The sequence below is a fragment of the Lonchura striata genome, chromosome 4A, assembly GCF_050655825.1.
Source record: "Lonchura striata isolate lonStrDom1 chromosome 4A, ASM5065582v1, whole genome shotgun sequence".
Classification (NCBI taxonomy): Eukaryota; Metazoa; Chordata; class Aves; order Passeriformes; family Estrildidae; genus Lonchura; species Lonchura striata.
In genome coordinates, this window is record NC_140742.1 from 15507119 (window position 1) to 15530793 (window position 23675).

General features: G+C 57.6%; 2 protein-coding genes across 12 annotated transcripts in view; both read left to right on the plus strand.

Annotated features, from left to right (window-relative positions):
• Positions 1-633: 633 nt before the first annotated feature.
• LOC110477974 (regulator of cell cycle RGCC) lies at positions 634-4077 on the plus strand. Of its 7 annotated transcripts, none has more exons than XM_085570831.1 (6): positions 634-684; positions 1407-1638; positions 2103-2183; positions 2487-2549; positions 3312-3380; positions 3562-4077. In XM_085570831.1, coding segments are annotated over exons 2-6 (369 nt in total). In that variant the 5' UTR covers positions 634-684; positions 1407-1484; the 3' UTR covers positions 3564-4077. The 7 variants fall into 7 exon arrangements, with proteins under 7 accessions (XP_085426957.1, XP_085426956.1, XP_085426955.1 ...); XM_085570830.1 differs by having other exon boundaries at positions 1450-1638; XM_085570829.1 differs by having other exon boundaries at positions 1483-1638.
• The window catches only part of LOC110477961 (H(+)/Cl(-) exchange transporter 5), a 34593-nt gene continuing 14569 nt past the window's right edge, over positions 3652-23675 (plus strand). The window contains exons 1-2 of one of the 5 annotated variants that reach the window (XM_085570749.1): positions 3652-3775; positions 20647-20796. In XM_085570749.1, coding sequence (XP_085426875.1) covers positions 3676-3775; positions 20647-20796 — 250 coding nt within the window. In that variant the 5' untranslated portion in view covers positions 3652-3675. The other 4 variants (XM_021544226.3, XM_085570751.1, XM_085570750.1 and 1 more) reach the window with 4 other exon arrangements.

A 23675-nucleotide genomic window follows, 5' to 3' on the forward strand; every position in this document is an offset into this window, starting at 1 on the left:
GTTTGTTAGGGGGTGTTTGGGGTGTTTTTAGGGGTTGTTTGGGGTGTTTGTTGGGGGTGTTTATTAGGGGGTTTGGGGTGATTGTTGGGGGTGTTTGGGGTTGTTAGAGGCTGTTTGGGGGGTTGGGGGTGTTTGGGGTGTGTGTTAGGGGGTGTTTTTTAGGGGTGTTTGTGGTGTTTGTTAGGGGTTTTTGTTAGAGGGTGTTTGGGGTGTTTGTTAGAGGGTGTTTGTTAGGGGGTGTTTGGGGTATGTGTTTGGAGTGTGTGTTAGGGGGTGTTTAGGGTGTTGGTTTGTTAGGGGGTGTATGTTAGAGGCTGTTGGGGGTGTTAGGGGATGTGTGTTAGGGGGTGTTTTCTAGGGGTGTTTGTGGTGTTTGTTAGGGGTTTTTGCAGTGTTCGTTAGGGGTTTTTGTTAGAGGGTGTTTGGGGTGTTGGTTTGTTAGGGGGTGTATGTTAGGGGCTGTTGGGGGTGTTTGGGGTGTGTGTTAGGGGGTGTTTTTTAGGGGGTGTGTGTTAGGAGGTGTTTGTTAGGGGCTGTTTGGGGGGTGGCCCGGGACTCCCCCGGTCCCGCGCGGCCGTTGGGGCGGAGCCTCCCGCGGACCCCGCCCAGCCCCGGTGCGGGGCCAAAAGCAGCGGGAGCGGAGCGGGAGGCGCCGGGACCGGAGCGCGGGGAGCCGAGCAGCCGGTGAGTACCGAGCCGAACCGGGGGATGCCGCCTCCCGGAACCCGCCAGGGGTCCGCTCCTGTGTCCCCCGCATCCTCCGGGCATCCCCCGGGGCGGGATGCAGCCGGGGCTCCCGGGAATCCCCCGGGGCGGGATGCAGCCGGGGCTCCCGGGCATCCCCCGGGGCGGGATGCAGCCGGGGGTCCCGGGCATCCCCCGGGGCGGGATGCAGCCGGGGGTCCCGGGAATCCCCCGGGGCGGGATGCAGCCGGGGCTCCCGGGCATCCCCCGGGGCGGGATGCAGCCGGGGCTCCCGGGCATCCCCCGGGGCGGGATGCAGCCGGGCTCCCGGGCATCCCCCGGGGCGGGATGCAGCCGGGGCTCCCGGGCTGCCCCGGCCGGGGTTTGTGCCCTGCTCTGTTCCTCCGTGTGCCGCCAGGCTGTTGGAGCAGCCCTGCTGCCCCTGGCTCCCTGGCAGTGCCCAAGGCCAGGCTGGATGGGGCTTGGAGCAGCCTGGGGTGGTGGAAGGCGTCCCTGCCATGGCAGGGGTGGAATGGGATGGGCTTTAAGGTCCCTTCCTAATCAAACCCTTCTGGGTTTCTGTCAAGCCTGTGTAGGACCAGCTCTTACTGGGCTGGCCCCAGCCCAGCTGTGGGATGAGCTGGAGGGAAGGCTGAGCTGCCCGAGGAGCTGGGTGTGCTCGGACCAGACAGGACCTGGAGCCTGGCTCTGCCCCTCCCCAGCCCGGGCTGCTCCCAAGAGGCTCTTGCTGGCCCTGCCTGCCAGGTGGGTAGCCCAACATCACCACGTTTCCCCCAGCGATGGCTGAGGAGCTCAGTGAGCTGCTGAGGGAGTTCGACGAGGTCATGGAGGACTTCGCCCGGGGCCCTGCGAGTCAGTACCAGCAGCACCTGGAGGAGCTGAAGAGGAAAGCGGGACAGAGGGTCTATGACAGTGGCATCGATGAGCTGGAGAGTGAGTCTGGGGTTGGGCGTGAGGAGCCCTGGGGAGGATGGTGTCTGCCTGGGTGGGAGCTCTGTGGTTCCTCCATGGAACACATCTTCCTGCTGATGCTGCCTGGCTCTGCCCTGCTGGGCTGGGTGAGAGGATGACCACTGGATACTGGCCCAGGAGCTGCCAACATCTGCCAGGGCTCCTTGTGCCAGGCAGGCTGCTGCAGCACTGTGAGAGGCTGGGGATAACCCGGGTCTCTGTAACAACCCTGTCCTTGTAACTGTGTCCAGACAACCTCTGGTGCTCTTTGACCTGAGAAAGAAACTCAGTTCCATTTCTCCAAGCATTCCTGGAAGCAGGAGAGGAGCAGATGGGGTCTCCAAAAATGTGCCACCCTGTGCCATGGGTGTGATCGGGCCGTGTTCCTGCAAAGTGTTCATCAGGTGCCTGTGCCCAGGCCAGGGACTGATGCTCTGTCTCTGCAGGTGCCAGCACATCCCCAGGAAGCAGCCTCAACTCCAGTGAGGAGCACCTCAACAGCTCAGCTGACATTTATCCCACCAAAGGTGAGCCTGGCCCCACCCAAAGGGGTTTGCAGGGTTTCCTTCTCTGCGCTCAGCTGGGCTTGGCAATGGCAGCCAGCCCTGGAGAGGGGGGTGCCAATGGGGCCCTGGGGAGTGGGAGTGAGCCCCTGTGTCCTGGCAGGAGCCTGGAAGAGGCAGAAGTGGGATTGACATTTTCCCAGCTGAGGCTGGACTGGCTGGGACAGACACAGCTGGAGCAGCTGTGCAGGAACAAGGGGTTGGGGTCTCTCTCTCTTCCCAGTGAGAGGGGGAATGGGAAGACCTGACCCTGTTTTTCCCCACTAGCAAAGCTCGGAGACACGCAGGAGCTGGAGGAGTTCATCGCAGACCTGGATAAAGCCTTGGAGGGTACATGTCCAGCCTTGATCCCTGCCCTTCCCAGGGGAGGGGACACCTGGGCTGGGCTCCCTCGCTGCCCCTGACTCGGCACAGCCTGGCCAGCACCTCCTCTGCCTGGGGGTCCCGCTGCAGGGGGCTTGCAACTTGATTATGGCTGCAGTGGTGGAGCCCTTCCGTTCTTCCTTTGGGGAGGGGTCATGGATGTCATCTCCCTCTTCCAGCTCTTTCAGCTTGGGAAGAAATTCCATGGCTTAAGTGTCTTCCTCCCCCTGCTGCCTCAGTTTCCTCAGATGAGGTGCAGTGCAGGTGCCTGGGGGAGGGGACTGGGGACATGAAGGCCAGGTTAGTCCTGGCAGTGAAGCCCAACAGCAGCAGAGCTGCTGATGTTTTTGGGAACATGCACAGAGGCCTGTGGCCCTCTGCCTGCAGCCTCCCTCCAGCTGCTGCTCAGAGGCTGCACTTTACTTGGTGGGGAAGGTGAGCAGCAGCAAAAAAAGGATCTTCCCTTGTGGTGTATCCTGACCTAGCCCATCAGGAGGGAGGAGAGTGGGTCTGTGTGGTGGCAGGGAGGGCAGTCCCAGCCCGTTGGTCATGCTCTCCTCCTCCAGATGTTTCCCTTCTGGTAAGAGCCTGGGGGTGTCCCTGTGAGAGGGGGGGTGATGCTGTGCTGGGCATCTCTGGCATCTGTACCCAGCAGCTTTGGAGAATTTGGCTGCTCCCCAATGGCTGCTTTGCTGGGGAAACAGAGGCAGAAGCCACTTCCTCCCACAGGGGCCCTGCGTGACAGGCTGGAGGCAGAGAGAACCTGGTTAAAGAAACATTTCCTCCCATGCAGACTGTGTAAGGCACAGCTCTGGTATCTGTTCCCATCCCTGGTGTCCAAATTGAGGTGGCTGGTGGGAAGTGTTCCTTTGCAGGCCCAGCCATGCTGGGAAGGAGGGAGGGGACCAGAGCTGACCCCCTGCCCCAGATTTCTGCTCTAACCCTGCAGACTGTCACCATCTTCTGTGTCATCCTGCAGAGATGTGAGCTGTGCCGTGGAGTCTGGAGAGGAGCAGCCCCAGCCCTGAGTCTCCCTGATGCTGCCTCTGCTTCTGCACCCCTGGCTGGGGTGGGGACGGCTCCGGGGACAGGGATGGGCATGGGGACGGATCCGGCCGTGGGACAATGGTGGCAAGGCCCTGCCAGCGCCAGGAGAGGACAGCCCTGGGTGTCTTGGCCCTGCCCTGGACAAGGTCTGGTGGCTCTGGGGTTTGGGGGGGAGCTGGGCTGCTGCTGAAGCCCCCAGAGTAATTTTGGGGAAGATCAGCTTGCAGGACGTTAGCGTGACCCCCGTGTCCCCACCAGGCTGGGAAGCCTGGTTCCTTGGTGGCATCTGTCACTGCTGACCTTTGCTTTGCATGGGGAGCCCCAAATCGGGCCCCTCTCTGCCCCCCCCACCAAGTGCCTCTGCCCCAGCTGCTGCTGTAAATACTGTAAAAATATATTTTGTGCTGTACAGAGGGGACATGGATCTGTGAACAGGATTTTAAACCTCTGCCTCTCTGTGTCCATCTTTTTGCCATTGGCAAGAGTGGGAGCAGGGATGCCTGGGGCTGCCAGCTGGTGGGACTGGCACTGGAAAAGGGGGAAACCTCAGGGAAGCAAGTTCAGCAGCATGTGCCTCCTGAAGAGGAATGTCAGGAATCTCTTGTCCTGCCTCCCCCTTGGTGCTTGGACACTGGGGTGGCAGAGGATGCAGAGTCCAGGCCTGCTCAGGGAGATGGACCACTGCCTGTCACCCTTCTGGGATGTAGGGTCCTGCTTCCAAAGGGAGATGCTCTGGTGCCACTTCCCCTGGCTATTGCCCCTCAGCAGCCCAGGAACAAGGCCCAGGGATGTGGGTTTGCAGCCCTCTGCCAAGCTGAGCTTTGAGTGAGGTTTGGCTGTGGATGATGGGTCCCCCCAGGATTCCCCTCCTGTGTTTCCCCTGGAGTTTCCCGTCCCCGGGAGGTGCCACCCTGAGCACTGGGATGACAGAAGAGGAACCTGTGGTTCTGCTCATCCCCCTCCCTCCCTGTCATCTCCACCGGAGCAGGGTCACGTGTGGCTCTGCTGTGGCTTGTCTGAGCAGGAAATGGGCAGTTTCGGTTTCTGCCCTCATCCCTGGTCCCTGGTGCTGAGCAGGAGGATGTTGGACACCCCCTCTGCCAGCCCCAGCACTCAGTGCTGCTGGGGAGGCTCTGAGCACACAGATCCCAGCCTGGTAGTGCAGGTCCAGCAGGAGGGTGGCAGGGATGGCAGGGGGACACTCTGGGCTGTTGCTGTCCCCGTGCTGTGTGCTGTGACCACTGATGTCTGTCCCAAATGGACCCCGAGAGGCAGCCAGGAGATGAGAGTGAGTGTGTGCCGGGGTGGTGACACTCAGAAATGTCTGTGACACTCAGGGATCTGCCTGTGACCCTCTGTGAGAACACACAGCCCCCATCACTGGGGCCAGGGTGGTGTGGGGACTGTCCCACCGTGCTGATGGCAGCAACCCCCGTGTCACTGAGGGCGTTTTTCCCCTCTGAGTCACTGCACTCAGCGTTTTGCCCTCGCTGTCTTGCTCTGACTCTGGTGTTTGTTCTGTTCTGTCCTGGCCCTGGGCAGCAGCAGCTCCTCCCCAGCCTGTGCAGGAAGGAGCTTTAAACCCACCCCAGCCAGCACCGTCCTGATGGGTGACAGTGACACTCGGGCTGTCACTGTCCCCAGTGACATTCGCCCCCTTCCACCCCCACAGCAGTGGCAAATGTTGCCAAGCTAGAAAAATAAATATTTTCCAGCCCCAGATCTGCTGAGGCTGATAACCCCACAGCCACAGCACAGCTCTGGTGATGCTCCAGGGGTTTGTTTGTTGTGGGGGTTGCCAGGAGAAGGTTGGGGTGTCACCCCGGGCTCCTCCAGCCCCTCGGGGTGTGTGGGTGGGTGGCACCCACCCCATGGCTGAGCTGTCCCAGCCTCTCCTGCCCCAGTGACACAGACGTCAGCATCCACTCGGGTTGGGGCTGGGGGCTCAGGGGGTGTCACTGTGACTGCCTGTGCTGGCAGCAGATCATCCTAAACCTCCGTGCTGGGCTTCCCAGGGTAATGGTGGAGCCCCCACCCCTGGGAATACTCAAAAAACATGGGGATGTGGCATTTGGGGACATGGATTAATGGTGGTTTTGGCTGTGCTGGGGGAACAGTTGGACTCGATGGTCTTGGAGGGCTTTTCCCACTTAAATGATCCCATGATTCTGTGGCTTCTGCATATTGCTGAAACAGCTCCCTTTGGGCATGGGGGCTCTTCTGTGGGGACAGGGGGTGGATTCTTTTTCCTGGGAACCCCAGCAAGAGCTTGGGGACACACCACAGGGGCCCTGAGATTGAGGTTGTGACATCCACTGTCCCATGGAGGGACAGTTGTCCAAGGGCTGTTGTGCAGCCTGGGAGGAACCCTGACCTTGCTCCCACACTCACGGGGATATAAGGCTGAGGGGCTGGGGGGTCCATGAGCTGGAGGCTCTGGTGTGTAGGAATGTCTGTGGGTCAGAGGGTCTGTGGCCCTGCACGTGCCCTGGAGGTGCTGCAAAATCCATCAGAGCGAACACGCACGTCCTGCCATACAGGCAGTTCCTCCCCAGGGTCCTGCTCCCCACAGCAGGAAAAGCATCCAACGCAGCCCTGGCCAGGCTGGAGTGGGGCTGTGCCGCTGCACGGGGCCACCAGCGAGGCTGTCACTGCTCCCTGCTGCATCCCCGAGGGCCCCTGGCTGTTTTCTCAGAAGTGTGGCAGCGGGAAGTGGGTAACGTGAGCGAGGCGGCTGCAGGAGCGTGCAGCTGCTCCCCCAAGCCAGCCCGGCTCCCCCAAGCCCGGCTCCCCCAAGCCCGGCTCACATAAGCCCGGCTCCCCCAAGCCCAGCTCCCCCAAGCCCAGTTCCCCCAAGCCCAGCTCCCCCAAGCCCGGCTCTCCCAAGCCCGGCTCACATAAGCCCGGCTCCCCCAAGCCCGGCTCCCCCAAGCCCAGTTCCCCCAAGCCCGGCTCCCCCAAGCCTGGCTCCCCCAAGCCTGGCTCCCCCAAGCCCGGCTCCCCCAAGCCTGGCTCCCCCAAGCCTGGCTCCCCCAAGCCCGGCTCCCCCAAGCCTGGCTCCCCCAAGCCCGGCTCCCCCAAGCCCGGCTCACATAAGCCCAGCTCCCCCAAGCCTGGCTCCCCCAAGCCCGGCTCCCCCAAGCCTGGCTCCCCCAAGCCTGGCTCTCCCAAGCCTGGCTCCCACAAGCCTGGCTCCCACAAGCCCAGCTCCCAGCCACAGCCCACAGGGGTGTTTGCTGGCGGAGCAGGCGCTGGCTCCCACACATTTCCTCCCCTGGTCCCCAGGCAGCCCCTTTTCCAGGCTGGGGGATGCAGCTCTGGCTTGGAGCAGACCTCCTGCCTTCCTGGGGACCCAGATGGACCTGCTGAGACATGGGGGTGACAGCTTCTTGGAGATGGCCCCGTGTCATGTCTTTCCTGTTCTGCATGGAGGGCACCACTGTAGGGAGCCCCCCTGGGCAGGGGTTGCCTGTACCTCCCTGCTCTCCCCCCTCTCGTTTCCCCAGGAAAAAGGGATGGAGGGATGCATCCCTCAAGGCAGGACCACCATGTCCATACCAGGGGCTGATGGAGCTGGGAAAGTTCTCACCCTGCCGAGGTGTGATGTTCCTCAGTGAAATTGCTCCCACCTGGATCTCCCCAGCCACTGAGGGGGCAGAAAGAGGAGGAGAAGGAGTTCCCCTAAAAGAATCTGTTGTCACTCTGCAATTTGGAGAGGAACCTCAGCTCTCTGGGGAGGGGAAGTCCTCAGCTGCCCAGACCGTCTGGCTGTGATTGTGAAAGAGGCTGTAGCTATTTTGGAAGACAACCTAACCTCAGGGATGTCACAGGCTTTCTGTCCTGTAAAGCCCCCTCACATATTTTTCTGGGATCCCAGAATGGTTTGGGTTAAAAGGGACCTTAAAGCCCATCTTGTTCCACCCCCTGCCATGGGCAGGGACACCTTCCACTGTCCCAGGCTGCTCCAAGCCACATCCAACCTGTCCTTGGACATGTGCAGGGATCCAGGGGCAGCCACAGCTGCTCTGGGCACCCTGTGCCAGGGCCTGCCCATCCTCACAGCCAAGAATTTCTTCCCAGTATCCCATCCATCCCTGCCCTCTGGCAGTGGGAAGCCATTCCCTGTGTCCTCTCCCTCCTTGTTCTTGTCCTAAGTCCCTCTCCAGCTCTCCTGGAGCCCCTTTGGGCTCTGGAAGGGGCTCTGAGTTCTCCCTGGAACTTCTTTTACCCCAAGTGAGTAGTCCCAGCTATCCCAGCCTGGCTCCAGAGCAGAGGGGCTCCAGCCTTTGGAGCATGGAGGGATTTTTGGATTTTTCCACATTTACAGGACAGGGAGAATTTGGATCCTTTTGGGTTTGCCAGGGCTTGCTGCTGCACCCCAGAGCTGGGAGGATCCTCCGCAGTGCTGGGATTTCACCGACTCCTGGTGTCCCTGGGGAGCCTCTGGGTGACCCAGGGGACAGCAGAGCTGCCCCTCCCAGGGGTGCCAGCCCCCACGGATGGAAGGAGAAGCCTCCCCCGAGTCCCCGGTGAGGTTCAGAGCGTGGCGGGCGCTGTGATCTGGGCTCGGTGTTGCTTCCTCCGGCCTGTTCCCCGCTCAGCCTCTGACCTCATCCAAAGAGACAATGGCAGTGACAGTGGCCAGCACGGTATCCTGTCCCCTGGTGTCCCCCCGGTCCGGTCACTTCCCGGGATTGTTCTGCTCCCCTGGCCGGGGCTGGCCGCGCTGTCCCCCGGGAGCGGCCAGGGATGAGCCGCACGTGCCGGTGGCCGCTGGAGCTTTGCTGGGCTGGGGCACGGGATGGAGCAAGGAGAAGCCATGCTGCCCCTGACCTCCCTCCTGCCACCCCCTGCCCCGTCAGGAGCTGTCCTGATGCCACCAGCCCTGCTGCCATCCCTCGGTGTGACGGTGCCGAGCCTGAGCTGGGTCAGGGCGAGCTCAGGGAGCAGCAGGGTCGTGGCAGAACCGGGCCAGGCTCCCTGCTGGCTGAGTGGCATTAACCTCACAGCTGAACCCGTTAATCCAATTCCAGGAGAATCCAGCCCTGTGCCACCACTCCCTGCCTCCAAGCTTCCATTCAGGCAAGGGCTGAGCCTGCAAATACCCTCCTCACCATAATCCCCCATTTCCGTGCCCAGAGGCCAGCAGCTTGCTCCAGCTTTGGACGTGGAATATCTGCTTGTTCCCATACAATTCTTTGTGTTTTGGGAGCACAGTGCCCAGCCATGCTCCTTCCTCGCTGTGTCCCACCTGTCCCTCCCGTGTCCTGCCTGTCCAACTGCTGTGGGGAATGTTTAGATTGTAAAGTTCAGCTTGTGAAGCTGAATACTTCAGATTGTAGTTTTCAGCTTTTCCCATTTGGCTGTGATAGTTACTTTTTTTTTTTTTTTTGTAGAATCCAAGATTAGTTTGGGCTGGGAGGGAACTTTAACATCCTATTCCACCCCCTGTCATGTCAGGAACATCTTCCACTGTCCCAGGTTGCTCCAAACCCTGTTCAACCTGGCCTTTGCCACTTCTAGGGATCCAGGGGCAGCCACAGCTGCTCTGGGCACCTTGTGCCAGGGCCTGCCCACCCTCAGAGGGAAGGATTTCTTGCCAATATCCCGTCTACCCCTGCCCTCTGTCTGTTTGAAGCCATTATTCCTGGCTCTCTGCTGGCTCCAGCTGCATTCCAGCTGTCAGCCCTGCATGGCCAGTGCTGGGTGGGCATTGCTGGCAGCCCCTCTGTGCAGAGCCAGGGGGATGAAGCATCCTGCTGCTCACTCCTGCAGCCGTGCCTGCTCTGGAGCATCCCCCCCTTCCCTCCTCCTCCCTGCCTGCCCTCGGTGTGCTCAGCTCAGACGCAGTTCTGGGTCCCCTGATTCTCTGGGACAGAGCTCTGGCCTGGCATTGCAGTAGGGGTTGCAGCAGGAGCTGGTTGTGTCCTCCCTGAGGGTTGCCAGGGGAGCACCTCTCCCCTGGGCGCCCTCTCCAAGTGGGGTGCTGGATCCAGGGTGACCCAGAGCAATCAGGGATGGTTCCTGGAGCACCCAGCGCTTTGGGCCGGGTTCTGCTGGGATCAGGTGGGTGGGAGATGAGGATCTGCCATAGGACTAGAGGCAGTGGGTTAATCCTGGAATGATGCCGAGGGCCTGTGCAGGGAGCTGGGGGGACACTGGATGCTCCCAGCTCCCCCTGGCCACGTGTTTCCAGCTTCTGCTATTTCAGGGTTTCCTGTTTCCCTCCACAAAGTGCCTTCCCGGCTGGCTGGGACCAGCCTGGGGCTGTCCCTGCCTTGCTGGCATGGGGCTGGGCTCCACATCCAGCCAGGGGGATTTGTTCTTCCTTCTGGTGGTGCTCCTGAGCGTGGAAAACAATGGGCAGGAAATGGGGATGGGGTCCGTGTTCCTCCCCCCGGAGCAGCTCACCCCGACTGAGGGAGCTGGGGGGGCTCAGCCCGCAGAAAAGGAGGCTCAGGACAGACCTTTCCTCTCCCTGCACTTTCCTGGAGGGAGGGTGCAGCCGGGTGGGCATTGCCTCTGCCAGGTAACAAAAGGAGACTCCTCAGATTGTGCCAGGGGAGGTTTAGGTTGGATATGGAGAGAATTCCTTCGTGGGAAGAGCTGTCCAGCCCTGGCACAGCTGCCCAGGGCAGTGGTGGAGTGCCTGTCCCCGCAGGGGTTAAACCCTTTGGATGTGACAGATAGGGACATGGGTTAGTGGTGGCCCCGGGTTCCAACCCCCCAAAATTCCATGGATCTGTGATCACTCCAGGGCTTCGTGCTCCTCTGGGTGGTCTCCCAGCAGGAACCGGCCCGGTTTGCGGAGCCGGGGGAGAAACCCGGAGGGATAACGGGAGCTCCGGGATGCTCGGCACTGGCTCTGCTCCTGCCCGGGCCTCTGCCGCCCTCTGGTGAGCCCAGCTCGGCCACGGGGACACTGGGGACACGGGGACACGGGGACACTGGGGACACGGGGACACTGGGGACACGGGAACACTGGGGACACGGGGACACAGGGAACATCAGCAGCACTGGGGACACTGGGGACACTGGGGACACAGGGACACTGGGGACACGGGAACACTGGGGACACTGGGGACACTGGGGACACGGGGACACGGGGACACTGGGAACACTGGGGACACTGGGACACTGGGGACACGGGGACACGGGGGACACTGGGGACACTGGGGTGGCGCTGGGACATAGGGACACTGGGGACTCTGGGGACACTGGGGCGGTGCTGGGACACAGGGACACTGGGGCGACACTGGGGACAGAGAGTGGGCTCTGCTGGGGGGACAAGGAGGGGAGATCACTTCTGGGGGTCTCTTCTAGGGAAGCCAGGGAGGGATCAGAGATGGGGGGTCAGGGATGGGTCAGTGGAGGTCAGTGATGGGGGTCAGTAATGGGGGGTCAGCGATGGGTCAGTGCTGGGGGATCAGCAGCAATGTAGGGGTCAGTGAGGGGCAGTCTCTGCTGGCGGACTGAGGGTGGGGCTCAACAGTGACAGGGGTCCGAGGTTGGGTGCGAGCGATGGGAGGGAGCAGGCAGGTCCCGGTGCCGGTATCCCCGCCGTGCCGAACGAGCCGCTGCCGCTTTAAGAGCGCGGTGCCCTCACCCAAGATGGCGCCGGCGCGGTCCGCCCGTGCTTCGAATGCGCATGCGGAGGGCGTGTCTGCGACAGACCACGCCCCTTCCGCCCGCCCCGCCGGAGGAGCCGCCGGAGGGGCCGCGGGCGGCGGGCCCGGGACGGGCCGGGCCGGAGAGAGCGGCCGAGGTACGGGAACGGGGCCGGGGCAGAGCCGGGGGAGCTCGGGGGGCGGCAGCAGCGCGTCCTCTTCCTCTCCGGTGTGTGCGGCTGCCCCGGGCCTGGTGCGGAGGGCCGCGGCCGCCGCAGCGGAGCTCTGCGGAAGGCGGTGCGGGGAGCTCGGGGCAGGGACGGGTCCGGGGCTGCGGGTCCCGTGTCGGGCAGGGACGTGCCCGTGCCTGGCAGGAGTCCGGGAGTCCCCACTGCCGGAGGCAGGGCTGGCAGCTGCTGGGGTTCTGGGCAGGAATTGTCCCCTGGCAGGGTGGGCAGGCCCTGGCACAGGTGCCCAGAGCAGCTGTGGCTGCCCCTGGATCCCTGGCAGTGCCCAAGGCCAGGCTGGACACTGGGGCTGGGAGCAGCCCGGGACAGTGGGAGGTGTCCCTGCCATGGCAGGGGTGGGAGATGGGCTTGGAGGTCCCTCCCATCCCAAGCCCTTCTGTGACTTCCCTGTGTGAAGTGCCAGCAGTCCCCCTGCTCCAGGTGCAGGCTGGCCCTGCCCCACAGTTCAGCCTGGGGAGGGCCATGTGTCCTGGCTGGGCTTCCTTGCCTGAAACCCTCTTTGTCATCCATCAGCTCCAGGAGCTGTTAGAGTGGTGGCAGGAACAGGTCCTTGGTAGAAGGTACTGACACAGCTTGTTGGATGGATAAATGACCCTCTGGAATGGTTGCTGACCTCTCTGGGGGGAATGCTGCTGCTGGGGCAGCACAGGGATGGGATTCCCTCCTGTCTGTCCCTGCTGCAATACACAGGGTGGAACTGGTGTCCCTCTGGGTCTGTTTGGGTGCTCAAGGAAAACTCCCCTCTGAAGAAACCTCCAGGAATTTAGAGGGTGAGAAACAGAGCAGCTGGAATTTGGGAATCCTGTGGCACTCTGTGTTCCCAGCCTCTGGGTGCTGTGCGCTTTGGCTTGTCCAGGCTTTAAAGCCTTCCTTAATCTTGGATCTTGTTCCTCAGGTTTTTGCAGTCTGAATGAAATTAATGCTTCAACTCTTTACATGTGTTCAGAACAGGTGTTTGTGGAATGCACACTTTTCCAGGTGTTGGTGGTTCTGTTCCAGGCTCAGGGGTCCATAGGAAAGGACTGGGAGCACCTGGGAGGCTGTGGAGACATGGCTGGCAGACACTACAGCTCTTGTGACTCCCTTTTTTCCCCACAAGGCCTCAAAAACAGGATTGCTTTTGTTTTCACAGGCTTCATGGGTGGTGCTTGTGCAGAATAGAGAATTGTTTTTAATTCTTTGGGATGCAGCAGCCAAATCATCTTCTGGCTGTGCTGAGGTGCCCCCTTGGGAATGGTCCCCACCCTGTGCATGGGGCAGGGAATGGGGTGGGGGGTGTGACCTCACACTTGGCTGCACCAAAATATCTTTTGAGATTTGGATTTGTGCTCCTGTACTTTGCATCTACCTTCCCAAAATCTCAGATGATTTCTTTCTCTCTGTCACAGTCTCTCATTTTCTTCTTCCCTCCTTGTTGTGCAAATAAAGGAGGGCAAGTCGGCCCCCAGGTTTCTCACCTGGAGCATGTTCACACAGAGTTCATCCAGGCAGTATCCCTTGGGTGTTCTGGGAGTTGGGCAGGATGTCTGCAGCCCCAGGCTGCCCAGACTGGTGAGGGCTGGCACTGACTGACCATGCCATGGTCTGGTCAGGGACTCATCCAGCAGGTTTGTCCAGCAGCTTGGATTCGGGTGTGAGTGCAGAGGTGACAGGATGGGTGGGAATGGTTCTGTGCATCAGGCCTTTAATTGTTTCCTCTGGGTTAACAACCCCCTCCTGGTGCTGCAGCACAGCCTCACAGCAGGTGTTTGTGAGGGACTGGGAGCTCTGGTTTTGTAGGTCATGGAATGCTTTGGGTTGGAAGGGACCTTAAAGTCTGTCCAGTCCCATCCCCTGCCAGGGACAGGGACTCCAGGCTGCTCCAAGCCTCAGTGTCCAGCCTGGCCTTGGACACTTCCAGGGATCCAGGGGCAGCCACAGCTTCTCTGGGCACCCTGTGCCAGAGCCTGCCCACCCTCCCAGGGAAGAATTTCTCCCCAGTATCCCACATAACCCTGCCCTCTCTTAATTTAAGCCACTATTCCTTGCTCTCTGTGGATGAATACATGTTTTAGTTGGAACAGGGATGCTCTAGTTGTCCCTGGAGTTTGAGGAGAGGAGCAAGCCTAGCTGAGCACTTTGGTCTGACAGAGCAACTGGTGGCATTTTGGGATGGGATATTTCCATCATACCCCTGGATTTTCTTCTTAATAGTCCCTTTTCCTCTTCATGGCTTTTCCTCCAGAATACTTGGACCCAAGATGTCCCAGTTTGTGCTGTTGCTGGGTGGAAGGTGAGGTTGGAATGTGTGTCATGCTTTGGGAGGAGGTTGGAACCATCCCTGGAAATTCAATGAGCCTGGAGAGTGACTCCAGTGCTGTGCTGGCCCTGTGCTGTTGTGCCAGCCTGTTCTGCCTCAGTGCAGTGGGGTTCAGAGCTGCTGGGCTGTGATCCAGCACTTCCAAAGTGCTGCTTTTATTCCTTCCTTCTTCAGGAACTTCTGTTCATTTCTTAACCATTGTCAAGGAAGGAGAGTTTATAGTTCAGGTCAAGGAGGTGCATGTGAGTGGAATGAGATCCTGTGGTTTGATAAAAATGTCTAAAATCATCTCCATGTTGTGTGCTGAGCAGCTGGGATGGATTTTGTGGAGAGGGAGGGCTTGGAAAGGTACCTGGTGTGCTCAGCACTCACCGTGTGATTCCCACTGCAGTTGGCAGCAGCTCTGGGTCATCCCCAGAGGCTCAGCAGCAGCCCCAGCCTGGGCTCTGCCTCTCTTCCCCTTTCCCTCACCTCAGGGAGGCTTTCCCAGCCTGTTCTCTCCTAGGATTTTGTGCAAGTTGGGTGTTTTGTGTTCTCTGTGCCCCTGAAAATCCCCTGTTAAACGTGTTGTAGCCCATTTTCGGTATTGTGGGGGTTTTCTCATCAGGGCTTAGAATGAGTCTGGGGCTGGTTCCATGTGGTGGTGTTTGGATTTTGGGGTGTGCTGAGAAGTGTCTCCTAAAAAGAACAAAGGGGAAGGTGTTCTGCTGGAAGAGATCCAGCTGGGTGTTCACAAAGCATGGAATGACAGATTTCTGGCTGGAACTTGATGCAAGTATGACTCTAAAATCGACTATAAAATATAATTGAAAGTATCTGTTGAAGTCTTGCTTTTGTAGCCATGGTAGTCATTAAAGCAATTAAAGGAGAAAGAAAAATGTGAAAAGAGGTGGTGTTGGAGGCGAGATGGTATTTTATCAGTGGTTATTTGTTTTTTTTTCTGTCTGGCACAGTTTTGGTAATCAGCTTTCTCTGTTAGATCTGTAACAGCAGATCCTTTTTCCTTTTGAATTCCAGGAGATTAACTAAACATAGCAGATATGGGAAGAATGGGATAAGTGTAAGGCATATGATCCAAAGGTGTGGATCCTCTGTGGTGGTGAGCAGACAGTGACTCCAGCAGAGACATTTACAACCTGGAAAGTGGAAATGAGCTTACCAAATACTACAGAACAAATCCACAAACCAGAAACGTACTTATTTGGGAAGTAGAAAATTCTCTTATTTGTTGCACAGAGAACCTGTGGCTGCCGCATCCCTGGAAGTGTCCAAGGCCAGGTTGGACAGAGCTTGGAGCAACCTGGGATAGTGGAAGGTGGAGATGAATTTTCAGGTCACCTCCCACCCCAATCATTCTGGAATTCCTGGTTCGAGGTATTAACATCTCATTTGCACCCAGGCCGTTTTCCAGTTGTTTTTGTGGCAGATGTGCTGGGCCTGTTTTCACACTTTGCTGTGAAATGGGATGAATGTCTGGGGCTGCACCCTCGGGGCCCTGTCCCAGGTGCTCCATGATGAAAACCAGCCCTGTTTATTGGGGTGTTCACCCCTGGGTCTGTGTGGGTCACACTGGGGGCCTTTCACGGATGCTCCATGATGAAAACCAGCCCTCTTTGTTGGGACTGTTCCCCTCTGGGGCTGTGTGGGTCACACTGGGGGCCTGTCCCAGGTGCTCCATGATGAAAACCAGCCCTCTTTGTTGGGACTGTTCCCCCCTGGGGCTGTGTGGGTCACACTGGTGCCCCAGGGCTGGGGAGCGGGTGCCAGCTGGCTGGGCTGGCAGTGTGCAGGGTGTGCTGAGCCAGGGTGCCCACGGACCTGCCAGGCATCACTTACCAACCACACAGGTATGCTGGGCAAGCAGTGATCCTCCCACACGAAGCTGTGACACTGTCCTGGATTCCCAAAGAGGCTAGGAATGGCAGAGAAGCTGTTATTGTGTTTGAGTATGGAAGCTGCTATAAACAACTGCGTTTAGTCTGGAAAATACAGTTTAGAGTCCAGTGGCAACCTCCCCTCAACTGGTCACAAGCTGCCTGTAAATTTGGTCTTGGTAATTTTCATGTTGGGCTGCTTTTAGTCAAAACGTTAAGCAAAAAGGAAAAGAAGGTGGCAGTAGTTGTGAGGAAACTCCTGGGAAGAGGTGGCTGAGCTGAGATTGTGGCTTTTTAAGCGAGAGCTAAAATGGTAATGATGGAAAGTTTAGGAGGAAAAAAGGTTTTGTGGTGAAACTAATGGATAGGGCAGGTAACTGTGAATAAATAATTGAGATGTGTTCCTGATTCAGAGTTGTGGTGTACCAGTGCTCCCAGCTCAGCTGGACTTGTGTTAAATAGCATTTATTTTGGCTTTTGGAGGACTGGTGCAGGTTCTGAACAGGGCTGGCAGTGCTTTGGGCACATCTGTGCACTCACCTCGGTCTGTACCTGCTGCTGGAGCAGCTGCTGGGGTGATTTTGGGATGGTTGTGTTGCTGTTTGCCTCCATTTGAGTATTGCAGTGTCCTGGGCTGAGGGGCAGAAGCTCTGTGGAATGGTGGATTGCTCCAGAGGAGGTCCTGGTGTGGATGGAAGGATGAGGGCTCTGTGTGTCTGTACACCCCGGGATGGCAGCAGATATCACAACACCCTGTGAACCTGAGTGCCTGGAAAACCCAAACTGCCACAGGGTTCATGTGCTGCTCTCTGCCATGACTGGTGATGTAAGATAGGCCCCTTACCTTGCTGGGGGGATGTCAGAGCAGAGCCTGCAATATCGGCTCCAGGGTCCACGAGGGTATGCTTCAGAGAACAGAAAAAGAGCCCCAAACAAGCCTTAAAACAATGCAAGTCTTTGTGTTCAGCCTGTGTTGGTAGAATTCCCAGTTTCTCTCAAACCCATTGTTCGGGCTGGCGTGGCTGGACAGCCCTGGCCCAACACAGGCAGCATTCCCAGGATGTGTTTGCCTGTGCTGGAGCAGCTGCCGAGGGCGAGAGGCTGCCTGGAGAGGTCAGCCTTGTGCCAGGGCCAGCTCTGTGTCCTGGCCCAGGAGGGACAGCTTCTCCAGGATCCTGCTCCTGCACTGGTGGGAGGCTGGGAGAGCACTGTCCTCTGTGGCCACCCTGGGGATGGAGCTGTCCTAGAATCCTGGAGTGGTTTGGGCTGGAAGAGTCCTTGAAGACCATCCATTGCCATGGGCAGGGACACATTCCACTATCCCAGGTTGCTCCAAGCCCTGTTCAACCTGGCCTTGAATGTTCCAGGGATGGGGCAGCCACAGCTTCTCTGGGCAGCCTGTGCCAGGGCCTCCCCACTGTACAGGGAGGAATTCCTTCCCAATATCCCATCTAACCCTGTCCTCTGCAGGGGTGAAGCCATTCCCCCTTGTCCTGTCACTCAGGCCCTTGGAAATTTGGTGTAGTTTCCTCTCTACTGAAGCTGGGGCTGGTTGTGGTCACTTCAGACAGCACAGGGAATTGGAAGAGAGAATGGCTTGAAAAAATAGCCTTGTCTTGGAAACTGCCTGTGGCAAATCATCAGCTCTTTTGTCACAGCATGGTGACACAGGGCTGGCCTCTCCCCGAGGTATTGATTTGGCAGCACAGCTGTGCACGAGTTCAGCTCCTTCTGCAGAGGGTTCCATGTCTTGAGGGCTGGAACACAACAAAATCCAAACCAGCTCTCTCAGTTCACACAGGTGGAGTTTCACCCTCATGGAGTCCCTTTGTTCAGGATGGGAAATGTGGGGATTTTTTAGTGTTGGTGGGAGCTTGTAGAGTGATGATGTTGCCCAGAGAGGCTGTGGACTCCCTGTCCGTGGAAGTACCCAAGGCCAGGTTGGATGGAGCTTGGAGCAACCTGGAATAGTGGAAGGTGTCCCTGCCCATGGCAGAGGTGGGATGAGCTTTAAGGTTCCTTCCAGCCCAAGCCATTCCAGGACTACGTAAGCCTGGCACTGCTGGCTCCCAGCCAGGCACCACGAGTGTTGACCCAACAGCCAAATGCTAATTTTTTTTCTCCTTTCTTTTTTAAATTCAGTTAAAGTTGGCTTATTCTGCAGTTTTTTCCTAGTCTGTATGCCAGTGGTCTGATACTTGTGGGAAGGGATGTGGCTGAGAACCACGTGGGGCTGGAGAGGAAGGAGAGCCCTGAGTTGTCAAAGCTCAGCTTAGATTTGCTGATCTTTAAAGAAGCCCCAGTCTTGTGATCCAGGTTTTTGGTTTCCCAGTGGAAATGGCCACTAGGTGGTAAGCTGGCTCCTTCCCACTGCAGGAGTGGCTCCTGAGGTGGCTGGTTGGGATTGCTGCCTGCTCCTGGCGGGGTGCTCCTGGTGTGATGTCCGTGTGGTGCTGCTGCAGCTGGGGTCGAGCCTCTCCTCTGACAGGGAGTTAAAAATGTTGTGGGAGCTTTTTCCATACTGTGACAGGGAAACCCTCGAGCCTGTGTGCTGGAAGGGCTGCTCTGAGCATGGTGGTGCCACGGTGGTGCTGGGATGGGTGGTACAGCAAGACTGAGGGAGCCCATCTGGGTGACACAGAGCCTGGAAGCAGGAGAAAACCTCGGGATGCTTGGGTTTTGGATTGGAAATGGCAGAGAGGCTCCAGCTTCCTGCTGCCAGCGCTGTCACTGAGTCACTTCCAGGCGGTGGCCTGGGGACCCTGCTGGGTTCTGCTTTGCTGCTTCCCTTTCTCTGACTGCCATGGGGAGCACCAGGACGGAGTAGAAAGGCAGAGGAGGTGGATGGGAGCAGCTGGAGGAGGATGGGGTCACACGGACGTTGGGGACACCAGCAGTCCTGGGGTATGTACAAGTGCTCTGGGGGTTCTGGCAGTGCCAGGGCCTGTGCAAAGAGGCAGCTGTTGCCTGATGGAGAATTTGGGTAAATGAACAACCAGATAAGCATGAAAACGGTCTGTTTCTTATTTACTTGTGCCTGGGAAAGCAACTGTAGCGGGAGTGTTTTGGTAAGAAAAAGTGTCTTAAACCTCTTGTCTCGATGTGACAGGAGAAGTGAGCGTGGAGTTATCCTCCTGTGTGTCCTTCTTGTGCTGCCAAGTGTTCCCTGGGCTCTGCTGTGGCTGGAAGGTGCCGTGTTTGCTGCTGTGCTTTTGGGTTTTAAAGCTGTCAATGAGAACCAGCTCAGGGAGGGATTGAGGGGAGCAGGAGGTGCTGTTGCTCTGCCTGTGCTGCAGGAAGTGCTGCTTTCTGAGCAAAGCAGAGAGCTTTAGGTGGAATACTGGGGAGAAATTCCTCCCTGTGAGGGGGGGCAGGCCCTGGCACAGGGTGCCCAGAGCAGTTGTGGCTGCCCCTGGATACCTGGAAGTGTCCCAGGCCAGGCTGGACATGGGGCTTGGAGCAGCCTGGGACAGTGGAAGTGTCCCTGCCCATGGCCAGGGGTAGAACGGGGTGGACTTCAAGACCCCTCCTACCCCAGCCATTCTGGGATTGTACAAACACAGAGATATTTTAGCCCCATTTCCCACATATTTACACTCACTGAGTCTTGCTGGAAAATCCCTGTAAAACCATGTTATGCTGCAAATGAGCCCTGAGACACACTAGCACAGTTCCCTTAATTCGCTGCCAGGCTGTCTGGGCCATCCCTGCCTCCCAGGCTGGGAGCTGGATCTTCTGTGCTCCTTGGAAGCAGTTTACTGGAAGAGCATCACAGCACTTCAATGCCATTGAATTATTTTCATTGTTAGTGGCAAATAACTTTGAATTCCTGGGTTTCTGCTGCCCCCCGGCTCTCTGGGCCACACTGTCTGTGTGCTCTCAGGGTGTGCAGCTGCTCGTGTGCCTTCCCAAGGACCCAGCTCCCCTTGTCTCCCTCCTTTCCAGGATCTTCTGTGGCAGCTTAGTGAGAAAACACGGCGTAAAAGGTAAGGAACGTGATGTTCCACAGTGTAGGGCTCAGCAGAGAGCACCCTGTGCAGTGCCAAGGCTTTTTGTGTGTGCTGTGATGGCTCCTTCTGTGTAATAGGAAGTGTTTTCTGCAGTGTGTAACTCAGCCTGTTGGGAAGTGCTGGCTGGCGTTTTCCCTTCCTGGAATAGCTCTGAGCTATGTAGTTGGTTTCTCTCTTAATTCTCTGGAAGAAAATCAGTGTTTGCAAAAGCAAAGTGTGCATGGCCAGCAGTGAGTCCAGGTAGGCAACGTGGCCTGGATCAAGAACAGTGTGGCCAGCGGGACCAGGGCAGCCTCAGGCTGTGCCAGGGGAAGTTCAGATTGGACATCAGGAGGAATTTCTTCACAGGAAAGCTTGGTGGCATTGGAAGGGGCTGCCCAAGGAGGTTTGGGGTTCCCATCCCTGGAGGTGTCCAAGGAAGGCCTGGAGATGGCACTCAGTGCTCTGGGATGGAGACAGATGGGAATTTGGTGCTGTTTGGACTTGATGGTCTTGGAGGTCCTTTCCAACTGAAATAATTCTGTGGTTCTGTCTTCTCATGGAGATGCAAAGATTCCTATTTCCATGTGGCAAGAGCTGTTTTCGAGGCTCATATATGACTTTTCCCCTCTATTTAGTTTGTTATTATGTTTTCAGAGCTTGTGCTTTTGTAGTTCCTCTGCTGTCCTGGAAAAGAGGAGGAGAGACAATTGCCATGGTGTGGCATGGGCAGCTCCTCAAGATTGGTGGGGTCAAAAAAAAAATACATTGCAAACCTGTTGAGAGCATGTGTGGAGATTATTTGATAAATACATCAGAGTGGCACTTGCCCTGGCTAACACTGGAATTCCAGCCTGAACTTCAGGTCACATCACTGCATCCAGCCTTCCCATAGGAAGAGCAGTGCAGCCTCTGGGTCTCCAGGATCAAGTGTCAGTCCAGTTGGGTTAGAAAATGAGTTTTCCTGTTTGTGCTCTAAAAAGCTTCCCTTTGCTTGCAGGTTTGGAAGCTCTGGCCATGGATCAGAAGGGCTATCGTCGGGGGAGCTTCCAGAGTGCCACCAGCGATGAGGATATGCTGGAAATAGCTGGAGCATCCATGGATTTCTCCATGGCAGATGATGACCCACCACTTGACAGGGAGATGAGAGGTAACACCCACGTGTTCTCCCCTTTCTGCTTTTGCTGATGGCTTTGGATAGGATTTAATGGGAATATTTGCTGTGTGGGTCCCGCTGGCCTCTGCCCAGGATGGATCTGGTGTTTCCTGGCACCAGGGTGAAGAGTTTGCAGGATTCCATGTTGGATTGTGTCCCTCTCTGTGTGGCTCCTGGGCTGTGACATGGAGCATGTCCTCCAGCTTCAGGAGAGTCCTTCCTGGAGTTGTTCAAAGTAGCTGTTATGGAGAAGAGTTGGCAGTGGCAGGAGGGAGGGATGTGGGTGCCATGAAATTGCAGCACTGAGGGTTGTGATATGAGCACAGACTGTCCCCTCCCTTCCTTTCTTGCTAATCTGTAGTTTTGGGGGTTTTCTGTCATGGAGAGAATCATTCTGTGTGGCAGCAGAGAGGATTTGGTGCTTCCCCTGCCACCCCTTGTCTGGCCAGAGGGTCTGCTTCTTCTCCTGGAGTCTGAACAGTGAAATTAATGGAGAAGGGATGAATCCATATGGATATGCTGAACTCTAAGGAGTGCTTCCCCTGGATGGGGCTCTCTCTGTTGACAAGGTGCTCAGATCCTCAGGGGAGGGTGACACTGAAGTAAAAGAGGAAATTTTAACGGGGGAAGAGCTTCTTGCCCAAATGCCAGTTTCAGTTCTCTCTGTGAACTTCCCCTGCTGACTTCAGATGTTTGCTGGCAGATGTTGGGGTGCCAGTGTGAAACCTGAAGATGTGGGGGCCCAGCTAGGAGGTGGTGGCCGAGGTTTTCTCCTCTATTCAGAGGAAGACTCAGAAGTGTTTCAGTGGTAGAAGGTCTCCTTTTCTCTGTAGCATTTTAAAAGGTTTATTCTCCTTTTAAGGCAAGAATTGAGGCAGGTAGTGACAGGGATTGGTTTGAACTGAGAGAGGAAACACTGAGGTTAGATTTAAGAAGAAATTATTCCCTGGATGGGTGGGCAGGCCCTGGCACAGGTACCCAGAGAAGCTGTGGCTGCCCCTGGATCCCTGGCAGTGCCCAAGGCCAGGCTGGACACTGGGACTTGGAGCAGCCTGGGATAGTGGAAGGTGTCTGCCCCTGGCAGGGGTGGGATGAGATGAGCTTTAAGTCCCTTCCAACTCAAACCTGTCTGCAACTCCATGATCAGAGGTCTGAGTGCCCAGTTTACCCTGAATAATTCCCTGGTGCTTATAATCACAAACAGGATTTAACAGCGAGTTATTCTCCATCTTAAATTAAAAATGAAATTATAATTGAAGTGGGAGCCTTGATCTGGCTCATCTTCCCTGCTTTCTTCACCCGCCTTCCTCCTTGACCTCACAGAGAACCCCAGAGCTTTTATCAGGGAGACCAAAGTCAATGTGGGGAGAGTGCAGAGTTTCAGCCTCCCAGACAATGCTCGAATGACAAGTTATCACCAGCAAACTGGAGCCCGAGGAACTTAATCACCAGCCCCTTTGAGCTCTGTGTGCATTGAATAAAGGTGAGATAAAGGCTGCTCATGTGTTGGGAGAGCCTTTGAAGTCTGACTGTGCCCAGAGGACAAAAGGAAAATCCAGTGCTTGCCTGCTGGAAAAACAGTGAGCAAAGAGCATTCCTGGGAGTTATTAAGTAAGGAAAAAGTCTGCTGGGTGGGAAAAGAAAGGGGTTTGTCTGTCAGTACATCAGTGACTGACCCACCACTGTTGATAAATGTGCTTTCCTGTGCTACATCGTGACTTGGGGCAGAGCTTTGGGAATGGGCTGCAGAGCAGGGAGTGTCCCAGGCTGGGCTGCCAGGAGCGTCCCATGTAGGAGATGGTGAGCAGAGTGCTGGGTGTCCCTCCATGGTTAAGGGTCGGGTTTGGTGGATCTTTGGGGCTGGGCTGTCAGATGAAGAGAACTGGCACCTGGGTCAGGGTAATCGCAGGAACAAATCCAGCCTGGGGCAGGATGGATGGAGAGCAGCTCTGAGGAGAAGGGCTTGGGGCTGTTGGTGGATCAGAAGCTCAGCTTGCCCTGGCCATGATGCTGGAAACCCCCTGGGCTGATGGCCCAGCATGGGCAGCGGGGAAGGGGGGGATTCTGCCCTGCTCAGGTGAGACCTCACCTGCAGAGCTGCCCCAGCCCTGGGGCCCAGCAGAGGAAGGAGCTGGAGCCACGGAGTGGGTCCAGGGTGTCCCCTGGTGAGGTGCAGGGCTGGCTCTGGTGACAGTGTCCCAATGGCAGTGGCAGGGGCTGGCCCTGGTGACAGTGTCCCCCTGGCAGGTTTAGGGCTGGCTCTGGTAATGGTGTCCCCTGGTGGGGTGCAGGGCTGGCTCTGGTGACAGTGTTCCCCTGATGGGTTGCAGGGGCTGGCTCTGGTGACGGTGTCCCTGGCAGGGGCTGGCTGTGGTGACAGTGTCCCTGGTAGTGGCAGGGGCTGGCTCTGGTGACAGCGTCCCTGGCAGGGGCTGGCTCTGGTGACGGTGCCGGTGACGCCAGGGGCGGGGAGGGCTCAGCAGCGCTGCGGGATCGCCCGGAGGAGGAGGAGGAGGAGGAGGAGGATGCACCAGGTCCCGCTGTGAGCCCCGGGAATGTCCCCACGGCACGGCCAGACCCCCGGGGCTGCTCCTGCGGGATGGGGAGCGGCTGAGCCGGGGTGAGGAGACCCTTCCAGGGAGGAAAAGGAGATGTGAGCCACGGGGAATGTGTCTCGGTGTCCGTGCACGCTGTGGGGCAGCAGAGCCAGGATGAGGGTGGTGGATCCAGCAGGGTGGGCTGTGGGATTTCTGCTGTGTAATGGTTGTTTGTTCACTGTCCCTGTGAACCCCCTGCATTTCTGGGATTTGCTGGAGCAGGGAAGCAGCCACAGAGCTGTCCAGGTGCCGTGGCTGTCCCCTTGCCACTGGCAG

Bases quoted from the DNA above. Each gene is read 5' to 3' on its own strand.
- LOC110477974 (XM_085570831.1), top strand. From the start codon at position 1,485: ATGGCTGAGGAGCTCAGTGAGCTGCTGAGGGAGTTCGACGAGGTCATG. The intron at 1,639-2,102 runs GTGAGTCTGGGG...CTGTCTCTGCAG, and splicing joins TGGCATCGATGAGCTGGAGA to GTGCCAGCACATCCCCAGGA. The intron at 2,550-3,311 runs GTACATGTCCAG...TTCCTCCCACAG, and splicing joins CCTGGATAAAGCCTTGGAGG to GGGCCCTGCGTGACAGGCTG.